The sequence below is a fragment of the Zeus faber genome (genome assembly GCF_960531495.2).
Source record: "Zeus faber genome assembly, chromosome: 18".
NCBI classification, from domain to species: Eukaryota; Metazoa; Chordata; class Actinopteri; order Zeiformes; family Zeidae; genus Zeus; species Zeus faber.
In genome coordinates this window covers 4,096,949-4,111,534 of record NC_137210.1, presented here as the reverse complement: position 1 = coordinate 4,111,534, position 14,586 = coordinate 4,096,949, and the positions used below count along the sequence as shown (strand labels likewise).

Here is a 14,586-nt window from a genome sequence, read left to right as displayed (position 1 = left end):
GGTGGACGAGTGAGTAGATACTTTCCGTGTTCGGCGTGATGACCATGAATGTCCCCGACAGCCTCTGTCGTCTCATTTAGCCACTTGTTAACAACCGCCTTTTTGGAAATCTTCTTCAAAATTCACGAGTGGGGTATTTAACGACGTATTTTATGCCGTAGAACAAAACGTGAAAATCTCCTAAGCGTGTGTTAAGCACAGAGCTTATTTCAGAAATAGAACCAAAAACCCGTTTAAAAATCACATTGACTTTCACAAATGCTCAACCTATTACTTATCATTTTATTCACATTTGGAGTCTGTTTGTTTATTAACGTAGTTGGATGTACTGTATACAGTATATATGTATTTACTGTATACAGTATGTATATATATATATTGTTTTTTAATTTTAATTTTGTATTTTTTATTTTTTTGACCTGTGCTGTCAGCATGCTGGGCATACAACACAGAGTATTTGTCTGCCATTGCATCTAGGACAGAGTTTGTCTGCAAGTGGAGTTCAACTTCTCAACCTGCAATGCAACTTAGCCTTAGCAGCCTTAACAGTCTGAAAAAAAAATTAAATGATAATAAAAAACTAAATTGAATAAAAACATAAACATAAAAAAAAAAAATAGCCAAATATACACAAATAGCCGAAAAATACAACAGAGAAATAGTGAAATATATAGAATATATAAAATGTGATTCTATGACCAGGATTAATTATTGGTATGTGTATATAGGGTATAAATTATTACTATTTACTTACTAAGTGATTACAGTATGCAGTACACTATTATCTTCATATACTATTCTGCAATTCCAATACTATTTATCTATCTATCTATAGTATCTATCTATCTATCTACATTATCTATCTATCTACATTATCTACATTATCTATCTATCTACATTATCTACATTATCTATCTATCTACATTATCTATCTGTCTACATTATCTACATTATCTACATTATCTATCTATCTACATTATCTACATTATCTACATTATCTATCTATCTATCTATCTATCTATCTATCTATCTATCTATCTATCTATCTATCTATCTATCTATCTATCTATCTATCTACCTATCTATCTATCTATCTATCTATCTATCTATCTATCTATCTACATTATCTATCTACATTATCTATCTATCTATCTATCTATCTATCTATCTATCTATCTATCTATCTATCTATCTATCTATCTATCTATCTATCTATCTATCTATCTATCTATCTATCTATCTATCTATCTATCTATCTGTCTGTCTATCTATCTATCTATCATCTATCTATCTATCTATCTATCTATCTATCTGTCTATCTATCTATCTATCTATCTATCTATCTATCTATCTATCTATCTATCTATCTATCATCTATCTATCTATCTATCTATCTATCTATCTATCTATCTATCTATCTATCTATCTATCATCTATCTATCTATCTGTCTGTCTATCTATCTATCTATCTATCTATCTATCTATCTATCTATCTATCTATCTATCTATCTATCTATCTATCTATCTATCTATCATCTATCTATCTATCTATCTATCTATCTATCTATCTATCTGTCTGTCTATCTATCTAGCATTCATAAAAAATGCCTTGAGAAGCATCAGCACAAAGACCCTTTTGATTTGCTCGTACTTCAAATCAAGATTTTGGGGTCAAACCAGATCAATATCAAATAATGTATGTTTACTCTGTAACTGTGAACAAAACCAAGAGTAGCAAAGTCAGAGATGAAAGTATAACTACCCCATTTTAGTTATAGCCAATAAAGTGCCGTGGCGGGTGAAAACATGGCGTAGAATGAGAATAGTTATAACATTGTAGTTTGTAGTTAATGAACAACATTGTGTGTCCGTCTGGTTTTTACTGTTTTACACTTTTTCCTCTCCAGTAAAACATTGCACCACCATATAACACCAGCTCCCAAAAGAAAGTCTCCTTTCCCAAACTAAACACTGTTCACTTTTTTCTCACAAGTTTCATAAAGGGCGTCAGAAAACAATGGTGAGGAACGCTCACCAGCCTCCGTGCCGGCCAGGGACATCCAAACACCAAACAAAACTCCTGCCAAAGCATATTTCATATTGTATTTCACCTTCCTGTACACGTTAACCTGAAAACCTACGGTGTCTGCACGCAATTATTCACTAACACTCTTTCAAGGTCTGATTGGTGATGTATACAGGGCAAGAGTGAGACCTTCACCAGCTCCTGGTGTGATCAAGCTCAAAGGCTGGTATTTCGCCAGGAACTGAATGAATCAGAACACCCTTTCAAATTTGATCTCGCAGCTCAAGGGGTAATTTCCATTATTTATTCATTTAAAGTGGAATTTGGCCCACCAAAATGAATCAACTTGAACGACTCTTTTTGCTGAGTCACCCGTAAAGAACCCAATCTGAAAAAAAAGGAATCAAACCTTTCATCACTATTAGACACCTAGTTGTATCGCACTGTAATAACAGATCAACCCAGGGCTGACGAGTTTCGCCAAAACCTCTTCCCTTTTTCAGCCCCGACGCGAGGCCACCCCACAATGATCGTATGTGCTGACCAAAATGTGAGAAAAACACCGGTTATACACTCATAAGCACTATGAAGGTATGAATCAGCGTTGGGACTTTCCAGTTACCCAGGGACAGATGTTTGTAGACAGCTGTGTGGAATATTAGTTATATCCCAAAGCTTAGTTGTAATCATTGGGAATGTAACATTTTCGTGAAGACAGATATATGCCTTTAAACCGTCAACTGCTCTCGCACTGATGCTGTGGTAACAGATGGCCACGGTCTCTGAGCTCAGGGTGTCACCACAGTGGCTCAGCGGAGGTGTGGTGATGAGATCTGACGGTCAGGGTTTGCTTTACGGTGGCTTTTACTTGACTATTTTCCTAACAGCGTAATTGCTTGCTCCTGATTTGTTTGCTTCTTAGTTTGAGCTTATGTAAATAAATATCACATCACCCTCCCTCCCCTCTTCAATCTTCGTTAAACAGAAAATGGGGGTGAGGTTGGTGAAGCGAACAACACGTCCTAGCAGCACCATGGCAACCAACGATAAACGAGGCTGAATCTGACAACGCTGGGCTGCTAGATAGAGGAGTTTCAATAAAGAAGAAGAAATGGGAAACGTGGTGACCCATAAAACTAAAGTCTTGAGGTTGAGCACTCCTCTACGTAGGTGGATGACTAAAGGGCCAAAAAGTCTCTCAGTTGCGAAGAGGTGGAACAAGTGTGAATAAATGGGTCAACAATGTACAACGGTGACTGTGGAATCGATGTGTTGCGGCACGGAGTGTAGTCCAACACATTAGCAAAAGATACGGGAGGTGACCTTTAACCTTCACTCTTTGTCTCTGTGTTGATTATGTCAGGTGAGGAAGCTTATTTTCTGACATCTGAGCAAAAGCCAGTGAGTGGCTTTAGTTTCCTGACTGGAGTACCCCCTGACATTCCACGGTGAGTTGTTTACACTGTGCAGCAATGCAAACAAACATGAGACGCCATCATCTGATTTTAAAACAATCAGTGCTGTGTTGCTGCCAAGGCTGCGTCATAATACAAATGCTCATATCTATAAAGCAAGTGATGACATCGTTGCCATCATCATCCTATTCCTTGAGCTCAATTCCTCCACTTTCAGAAAATTGGGAGCTCCAATTTTACAATTTTACAATTTTTTTCAATGGGAGATTCAATGCCTGCACAAAATGATTCTCACCCTCCTTGAGAATCTAGCGACCAGACCTGGAATAAGAAAATGGATAACATACTTTATGCGTGATCAGTGCATGTATCATGGAACCCTTTGCTGGTTAAAACGATTTACACGCCCAAGGTGCTGCAAGTTGTAACCAAGGGTGAAATTCTGTGCCATATCTAATATGTTCGATGTTATCACCCTCCCTGGGAGTGGTGGTGTGCGTGTTTGTTTTCTCTCCCATTTTAGCTGGCTTCAAACAACACTGGCCTTCCGCCAACAGGATAGATACTGTGTGTGAGGTAGAGACTGTGTGTGTGTGTGTGTTTGTGTTTGCGTGTGTGGCTGTGCGCGTGTGTGTGTGTGTGTGTGTGTGTGTGTGAGTTTTGCAGTTGTGTGTGAGTGAAAGAGAGAAAACAGAGATAAAGAATGCGACTGCGGGCATGAGGGCATAGGAAACGCAAAGGCCCACCTCTTTGCGTGCGTTGCAGGCTCTGTAGCGGGACAAGAGAGGGAGGAGCCGGAGTTAATGTGCCTGGTTTCGCACGGAACATGAGGTAACCTGACCTCGTCCCGTGAGAGCCGCGGTTCACAGGTGTCACGGCGGACGCCGCATTGCGTGACACATGAAAATATACGATGCTATGCCTTTCGAAACAAAGTTGGATCAGGTTCAAGTTGGCTAATGATTAGAAAACTTTGGCGTGGGAGAAATGCGTTCCAGTCGGTGTGAATGTATTTGCCTTTCTCAAGATCTTAACAGGGTATACATTACAAACATTATGTGTGCAGTTACTGTCAAAGGGATGTTTGAGCTGTTTTACACTAACTATAAGATCCTCCCCAAATTCCCGGGGTTATATAACAGCCCGCACAGATAGACAGGCACGCACACACGGGCACGCATGCACACACACACACACACACACACACACACACAGGCACACACACACACACAGGCACACACACACACACACACACACACACACACACACACACACACACACACACACACACACACACACACACACACACACACACACACACACACACACACACACACACACACACACAGGCACACACACACACCCATGAGCCCAGGTCTCTAAAAGTCCAACCCCCTCTCAAGAACACCCACCACCAGATCTCAGGGAAGTAGCCTCTCTCTTTCACAACAGCAGGGATCATTGTGCAGAGAGGAAGCATGGTTGTGGGGGTTTGGGCTTCTGAGCTGGGGCTGTTAGTGTGGTTGTGCTGCACCACACTGGGGCCGGCTCTAGGGGGAAAAGTATTGGTTATGCCAGTGGATGGGAGCCACTGGCTCAGCATGAGTATTTTGGTGAAGGAGCTGAGCGCCAGGGGCCATGAGATGGTGGTTCTGGTGCCGGAGACCAGCCTGCTGATCCAGGGCTCGGCAGGCTACAGGACGGAGAGCTTCCAGGTGCCCTACACCAAGGAGGAGATGGACGCGATCTTCGACACGCTCAAGGAGGGCGTGTTTGTCAAGACACCAGGGATCGTAGATATATTTGTCAACATGCAGCGTCTGTTAAGCTTCACCACGTTTCAGGTTAGGGGCTGCGAGAGTCTGCTGTACAACCAACCTCTAATGAGTCGACTAAAGGGGGAGAGATTTGAAATGGTGCTGACAGATCCCTTCCTGCCCTGCGGCTCTATCCTCGCTGACATATTCTCCATCCCAGCGGTCTACTTCCTGCGTGGAATCCCCCTTGGCCTGGATGAGGTGGCCACACAGTCCCCCATGCCTCCCTCCTACGTCCCACGCTTCTACTCCAGCAACACGGACCGCATGAACTTCCCGGGGAGGGTCAAGAACATGCTCATGTACATGCTGGAGTCCGTCATGTGCCGCATAATCTATGCTCATTTCGATGAGCTGATCAGCCGGTATTTTGAAAAAGCTATAACTTATAAGGAGCTTGTGGGTCAAGGTGCCATCTGGCTTTTCAGATATGACTTCACATTTGAGTGGCCAAGACCTCTTATGCCCAATATGGTCCTCATAGGAGGCATCAATTGTGAAAAAAGAGCCCCTCTGCCAAAGGTGAGTGTTGGAGCTGTTAAGTATTTTCTCATGTCAACAAACACTGTTTTCAGACCCACTTTGGATAATTCACAGATGCAGGACTGACTTATATTCTAAAGGTTACTACTGTGAATGTTGGGAAACATATTATGTAATTCTTCAGGGCATACATTACAAACATGGGCCTTTTTTGTGTGCAATAACTGTCAATGTTTATTGTATTTTATCCATGACTATTTATTATAACTAATCTATCTATCTATCTATCTATCTATCTATCTATCTATCTATCTATCTATCTATCTATCTATCTATCTATCTATCTGTCTATCTATCCATCCTTCTTATTTGGTAATCAGCTTTCTGCGGAGGTGACAAAAAAAAACATGTATATGGGAGTGTAATATGTCCTGTATTTAGCAAAGACAGGAGTCCTCGATGAGCAGAAATTACATCTAAAAAGTTGAGTATGGAGTAAACAATCTCATATGAGAACTTTTTCATGCAAGAGGAAATGGCAAAGTATGTGCTCGGCTGCAGCTGTTTGTCGAAAACAGGGAGCTGGCTCTTTGCATTCTTAAAACATAATGAATGGGGATTGTGCTTCCACGGCTCTGGTCCTTTGGAACTATTCAATGCAGGGAGTGAAATTTGAGCTCGGGAAAGCTGTATCCTGGACTCTGGCCACAACAATTCAAGAGAGGAACTGAGGGGCCCTCTTGTAGAATTTGAAGGTCTGTTGATTTAGGCCTCATAACATTTGGCCTATATGGTAGATATGGCTGTTTTGTGCTGTTGTGACAATATTAGACCCAAAAGGTTGCACAATATATATACATAAATCAAAAACATCACAGTTGTAACTGAGGCAAAATATTTGTGCAGGAGTTTGTGGATGGCTCATTAGATGGCATTTCTTAGATATTTACTACAGTGGTACCTCGACTTAGACTGCATCTACTTACGACTAATCCAAGATACGAGTAGCGATAGTCGCGAAAATTTGTATCAACTTGTGACCGACTACTCCAAGATAAGAGCGTGGAAATTTGCAGTTGGCGCGTCGGCAGCCAGTCAGCAGTCAGTCAGCTTCGACATACGACTGTTTTAACATACGACCGTTCTTATAGAACGAATTACAGTCGTAAGTCGAGGTACCACTGTATACAGGTATTCCTCACTTGATGACCTACCTGTTTAACCGCCTATTGGACTTAGGACCAGCTCTCTGACCAGTCTGAATTGTACACTGTGTACAATACCACGGTGTCACAGCGCCAAGCATCTCATCACGCATCATCCCTTAAAAACTATATACTCTATATACACTGTATATACTATATACACTATAAATACTATATACACTACACTATATTCACTTTATAAACTATAAACACTATGTACACTATATATACTACATATACTATATACACTATCTATACTATATATACTATTTACACTATATACACTATATATACTAGATACACTATATATATATTATATATACTATATACACTATATACACTATATATACTATATACACCATAAACACTATACAGTGTATACTATATACATTATATATACTATATATACTATATACACTATAAACACTATATATACTATATATACTATATATACTTTATACACTATGTACACTATATACACTATATACACTGTATACATCTCATCTCACCACCCTTCTCAGTCGGTCGTTCCTGCAGTCTGTCAGTATTCACTTCACTAGTGTTCTCAATGGCCACGCCCCCTTAACGTGAAATAACACTATATACACACTATATATACAATATACACTATGTATACAATATACACTATATATATCTCATCTCATCACCGTTCTCAGTCTCAGCCTCGTTCCCATGCCCCCTTACCGTGAAATAACACGGGTCCTCGCTTATCAACCAATTCGCTTAACGACCTGGTCCTAGGAACGGAACTGGGTGGTTATGTGAGGAGCACCTGAACTGTATATCTGTACCATACATCGTAAACATCACAGTTTAGATGTAATGCTTAAATGTTCCTTCTTCATCTTCCCCCCAGGACGTGGAGGCGTTCGTAGATGGCTCCGGGGACGCCGGCTTTGTTATCTTTACGCTGGGCTCTATGGTGGACAAGATGCCCGAAGAGAAGGCCAAACAGTTCTTCGATGCCTTCAGACAAATTCCTCAAAGGGTAATAGTGAAGAAATGAACGAGCTGTCTCCTGTTTGCATTTATGATATGAATTCACCCCTAAATTGTAGGACCTGGGGTGCATTCCCTCAAGGTGGCTTAGGCTGTAAGTGAGGCTAATTAAGAGGGTTCCCCAAATCCTGGCTTGGTTACAACGGTACCATGTGCCTTGGAGCTAGACGAGCACATCGGCAGTTTTTACTGTGTTGGAGATGTATTCATGATATTCCCGGACCACCAAAGTGCGAGGCACATCAAACAAGTGTTTCATTCAGCTGCAGGTAGGTTCTTTTTCTTTTACGGAACACATGGAAAGAACAAGTTTGAAATTGTAAGGTGGTGTAGGCTTCCTATTTTTTTTAACGTATTTTAAGTGAACGCAATTTCGTATAAATGGAACGTGCAGATCATTTACTTTAGATCAGTTTCAGTGAGATTAGAAATGACATGTTCATGCATTCGCCAGGATGCTTTTCTGTCTTTATTCATATCTTCAGGATCACCCTTATTCCTAATCATGTGTTTAAATGTTTAAATATCGCTCCATCAGTAATTCTTTCTATGGTCATGTGAAGGAAACGTGACGTTCTGTATTGTTCCTGTATTGAACTGCTTCCTTCTAATTGGTTGAGCCTTTAAATATCGAGAGCGCGCACCTCCGTCTGATCCAGACTCCAGTGAGTCAGGCTGCCTTAGCTCCAAGCAGCGTTTGGAGAACCCACTGAGCTCTGACCACCAGCTGCCGCTTACGTAAGCGACACCGTCGTGGGTTATCGCCGGAATACAACCCAGGTCGCCATTTCAAATGTTGATGCAGGGGCTAATTTAACACTCATTTAGTGTGTAAGCATTTAGGCTTATACTCTAATCCGCCGTGCCCACCGAACTTTGTCCCCGCTGCTTGCTGGGCTGAGCTCCTGCCCAGCTCTCTTTCCCCCCCTTTTTGTTTTCAAAGTTTGCCCATCGTAACAGTGGTTCTCGGTATTTCAGGTTGTGTGGAGGTACAGCGGGGTTTTACCTGCCGATGTACCCCAGAATGTGAAAGTAATGAAGTGGCTACCTCAAAACGACCTCCTAGGTGCGTCTACTTTAACTGAAGTTTTACATGAATACTTTTCCAGTTATTTTCTGATATCTCCTCATTACGCTTTTATTTGACGGATGCTGCCTAATTAGAATTGAGGTGTGCAACAAACTCTTGACTTAAAGCTGAGCCAGACAAATAAAATCTGTGAATTGAAAAACATTGGTCAGCTATTGCATTAGATGATCCCAAGGTGCCTAATGTATCTGCCTTGTGAATAAACAAACAAATTAGGGAAATTACCTCGTTGCTTTTACCTTGATTTGGATTAAAGTTTCTCTTTTTTTTTTTCCCAGGTCATCGAAAGGCTAAGGCCTTCATCACTCATGGAGGCACACACGGCATCTACGAGAGTATCTGCCACGGCGTTCCCATGCTGATGATGCCTCTTTTCGGTGACCAGCCGGACAATGTGCATCGCATGGTGGTCCGCGGCGTGGCCGAAGGGCTCAATGTCTTTGACATTACCACGGAGAAACTCCTTTTGGCCCTCAACAAGGTCATCAATGACAAAAGGTAAAGAGAAGCGACCTGTTATACCAAGGCCTCCGTTGTCAGTGGAACACCCCTGCTATACATGGAGAATTAAAGCTTAGGACAAAACTGAATCGGTTGACACCAACTCAACGAAAACAAAATCCAAAGAGCGTTCAGAGGGTGAAAGCAAAATGCTGCTGAGATTGCTTTGTTTGCCATTTATTAAATGACTTAAAACATTACCAATTTAATTTGAAGGGATGGATCTACCTTTAGACTGTCCCCACAGAGATCGCTCGTGTTTTGAATTTGCAGAAACATTTCAGTTGCTCAATTCTTTTTGCAATTCATTTGCAACCTTTTTAGGTAATCATTGCAATAAAAATTGCAAGTTGGCAAGAAAATAATGTGATTGCTTTGTTGGCGTTCCTATGACAGTTGCCAATCAGTGCAGATAGATAGCATAACTTAGGGTGACCACCACAGCACCACATGTTGACCCCCAAACCAGGACCCTCAAGTGTCCCGCACGTTCAGCACTCTGCTGGCACACACACACACGCACACACACACACACACACACACACACACACACGCACACACACACACACACACATACACACACACACCCCTGAAAGCAAACAATTCACAGCAAGCAAGCGGGCATGTTCATCAACACACCGACTTGCTCGCCCACTTCTCCGGTGGGCTCTTCATGCACGGAGTGTAGCTGCTTCGTACCCTTTTCGCTTGCCTGTACATATGTATACATATACTGTATATGTAAGTGCTGAAAATAAGAATAATATTATAATAATTTTTTAATTGTGGTGAAAAGCGAGACCATTTGGTAGTAAATGTTGAAAACCGGGACATTTCAGTGTTTTACAGATATCTGTCGGGACTCGGGACACCCAGCTCGAAACCAGAACGGTCCTGGAAAAAAAGGGGGTCTTCTGGTCACCTTACATCAGCAGCTAGTAGTCAGGCAGTACATTTGTCTGATGTTGCTACAGTTAAACTCCCATTTGCTGGGACAAATTGGATTATACTATTATACTATACTAAATTGGAATATACTAAAAGTATATTGCAGGGATTAGATAAATTCCAGCTCTCGCAGATAATGAAGAGATTTGGTTGAATTCCTTTGAATTCTTCCAAACTGTTTAGAAAACTACAATGCAAAGTGTAATTAACACACGTGGCAGCACAACATGACTTTTGGCCAACACTATTACACTACAGTACAGAGTACACAGTAAACCCTGTGCTGACAAAGCCTGACCCACTTCTTTAATCTTGAGACGTTCACCATTTTCTGTTGAAGTGGCATGTCGGCTCCCGCTGTGAAACAGCGGCAGCCGACTGAAGCAGTTCCACTCTTAATACAAGCGCTAAAAGCAGAATCAACATTGGACTCCCTTTTACAAGGGACTCGGTTGGTTTGTGTTGTGATTCAGTTAGTCATTATCCTGTGGACTAGTGCTCCACCTGTTGGTTAAAAATGTCTCTTTATGACGGCGCTCTCCACCCCTAGCTACAAGGAGAAGATGACCAAGCTGTCGGCGCTGCACCGCGACCGACCCATCGAGCCCATGGAGCTGGCGGTCTTCTGGACGGAGTTTGTCATGAGACACAAGGGGGCCAAGCACCTACGGGTGGCGGCCCACGACTTGAACTGGATACAGTACCACAGCTTGGACGTCATCGGCTTGCTGCTGGTCGTCCTCCTGGCCGTCCTGTTGCTGACCCTGAAATGCTGCTTGTTCTGCACCCGCAAGTGCTACACGAAGTTGACTGCCAAGACGAAGAAAGAGTAGTTTGCTTGGTGTAGTGTTCTCTTTGGCTGTTTGTGTGTGTGTGTGTTTGTGTGCATGTATGCTGCACGATGGAAAAATGCAGAGGGAGAGGGAGACCGGGGGGCAAATTGTGCATTGCGCCTTAACACCTGGAGAGGGAGCGATCGGGGTGAGAATTGCTTCGCTGTGCGTCCCCGTGCCCCGGTGCTCTGCTGTGCGTACACACACACACGCACGCACACAAGCACGCACACACACACACACACACACACACACACACACACACACACACACACACACACACACACACACACACACACACACACACACACACACACACACACACACACACACACACACAAACACAGTTGTGATCTCAGTCAGCAGCGGCACAGGGTCTCCTCCTCATCTCTGGCGCCATGCGCATGCAGGCAGGTCTCATTCTCTAAAAGATTTGATCAAAGTTTAAAACGTTTTTTTAATTTTTAATTGCCACTTGGTGGGTCTCCACTATTCCCACAATAAATTGATGCAGAAAAGGCTCAAATTCAATGTGTTTGACAGTCAAAATTTCCTGGGTGATGCGTCCCCCCCAATGTTCAAACCAAACCAATAAATCATGCGCCTATGAATACTCAGACGGAAGGATAATAGTCTCGTGAAATTTGATTCTCCAATAGTTTGTACTGTGAAAACAAAACAAATGAACAAAAAAAAAAGTGCACGCTCTCGGTATGGTATGTGCGTGTGTGTGAGAGAGAGTCTGCTGGAGTGTCAAATCTCAGAAAGGTTATGTTACGTTGCTATAATACACTTATCTAATGTTTTAACTTGCTTCCAACAGTAAGTAAAAGATAGTTTGACCAACAACACTGCGCTGCTGTCTATTTCTTTTTTAAATGACAAATATTTGTGTTTTGTATTGAGTGTTCATTTACATAAGGGAAATGTTCATGTATTACGTAGTTTAGCAGCTTAATGTTGCAGTAATAAAGGGGGGGCCCGGCTCCGGGTTCAAGACTTGCGGGTGCGTCTATGCCTGCGCAGGGGGCTGGCTTTTACACCTCGGGAAGTGCGTGGGTGTTGCTCTGCGGGTTCCCGGCTTCTATGTGGGTTAGGGGTTTCTTCTGTGGCACATTGTGCTCAGAGCGTTCCTGAGATCATGGGGTCTCTATACGGCTGCAGGACTCGTGGGTGGCTGCAAGGCCTTATCTGCTGTTTAGAGGCACCACGATACAATAATTCTGACCTTATACACCAGAACTTATTGGGGCCAATGCTGTGCACTCAACAAGTTGACACATCGCACGCATTTTTCGATATAATATTATATCTGTAATTGTATGAATGTACCCATGGCAGTTTAATATAAGGCATTTTTTTTCTTTATATTTTGTTAGCAATTCAAGCCCATAGGGGCTTGTAAAATTCTCTATTATTATTTTGGTCATTCTTCAGAAATCTTTGCGCAATTTCGCGTGAGATTGTAAATCTAACTCAATTTTTTTTTTAAACAGCTTTTTCCACAGAGGCTTTCAACAGATTGACACCAAACTTGGTATACAGGACATAAAAGGACCTAGCTTCACAAAAACACCATCAAAGATTTACGACTGGATAAGCAATATGGTCTCTATTAAGCATTTAACTTGACAATGGATGGGCTCTCCCAAAAAATCTGCCATAATTCATTGACCGTTAGTCCAGTCCTCAAAAAACTGAATAGGGGTATTATGTGTATAAAAATTGAACTGTAGTGGGCGATACAAATACCAAAAACATGCATCTCCCTATATGATAGGTGGAATTTACATTTGCTGTGGACACTTTTAATATTTATCCAGTACATGGCAGTTGTACTGATCACTTTTGAACAATCATCTCATATTTTGGTACGCTTTAGGATTAAACCTGCTGAACATCCCTGTACAGCTTGCAGGATGAGATCTAAACAGCCTTGAATGGCTTGAATCCCGTTAATGGATGCTTGCGGCTATATTTATTATTGTTTTTGTCTTTTTCATTTTATCTTATTTTTCATTTTTTGCCCAGGGAGGCATTTTGCCATGAAGAAATTCTCAGGCTGTTCTGTTATTTAGGTATTTAGTGCATCTTACTAAACGAGAAAAAAAAATCGTGTGAGGCACAATGAATTCTGTGTTTGGTTGTCAAGGGCATTTTATTTCCGTACTTCAGCTAAATTTATTATGGTACAATCGTGCCAAGATGGAATAGCGTGCATGTCTCAAACCACCGAACCTTAAATGCTTGACGAAATGAAACCTCTTTGTAAATTGTGCAGCACTCATATCATTTTTACTTAGTGTAGCACTTACAGTTTATACACAAAGAGCTTTCATGGAATTGCAAATATTGTGTTGTATGTAAAATAGTGAAATTTGTAACAATACTCAATACACAATTTTGATGACTTAATTTAAATATAAATATAATATAAAATACAAATCAAGTACTACATTACCAATGGAAATTAATCAAGCACTACATTAGCAAGAGCGAAACAATAATTCAACCAGCATAGCTGATCACCCATAAATTAATATATACAGTACATGTATATATATATATATATATATATATATATATATATATATATATATATATATATATATATATATATATATATATATACACACACACACACACACACACACACACACACACACACACAGTATATACTGGTTACATGTAGCTTGAATGTTATTCTCCCTTGTAAGTCGCTTTGGATAAAAGCGTCTGCTAAATGACTAAATGTAAATGTAAATGTAATGTTCTTGTTTCCACCCTGGTATGAATAGACAAACAACATTTACACAAATTGCACAATTTCCTTAATAGGAATTTGTTGATACGGGGGTGTATGTTTACAGTCTACGATTATTTTAGGCTTATATTTAATGTTTATCGTTTATCGTACATTACCCATTTTGTATCCTTATGCTCATCTTTGTGGTAACATTGTTAGGATTATTTCATTACTGTGCATGCCCAAACTTTTCCTGTTTATTTTTGGGGTCAATTCTATTGTTATTTTTTTTGGTTATTTTTGTTGCTTATCATTAGGATCATTCTATAATGGCTTTTTTGTGTACAGTTAACTGTTTTAACTTAAATATAGTTAAAATAGTTAACTACTGTATATACACTACTCACTACTACTCACAAAAAGTTAAGTTAGTTAGTTATATTTGGCTTTTGAGTGAAATTTATGGAAAATGTAAAAGGTTCAGGCCACAGTGATATTATAT

The 14,586-nt window shown here is 40.9% G+C and overlaps 1 protein-coding gene across 1 annotated transcript; it reads left to right on the top strand.

Annotated features, from left to right (window-relative positions):
- The first annotated feature begins 4,869 nt into the window (after nucleotides 1-4,869).
- Nucleotides 4,870-12,189, top strand: LOC307244076 (UDP-glucuronosyltransferase-like). The gene is made up of 5 exons (XM_080019093.1): nucleotides 4,870-5,780; nucleotides 7,824-7,955; nucleotides 8,945-9,032; nucleotides 9,335-9,554; nucleotides 11,056-12,189. The coding sequence occupies exons 1-5, from the start codon at nucleotides 4,920-4,922 to the stop codon at nucleotides 11,336-11,338; spliced, it is 1,584 nt and encodes a 527-aa protein (XP_079875219.1). The 5' UTR covers nucleotides 4,870-4,919; the 3' UTR covers nucleotides 11,339-12,189.
- Nucleotides 12,190-14,586: the final 2,397 nt, after the last annotated feature.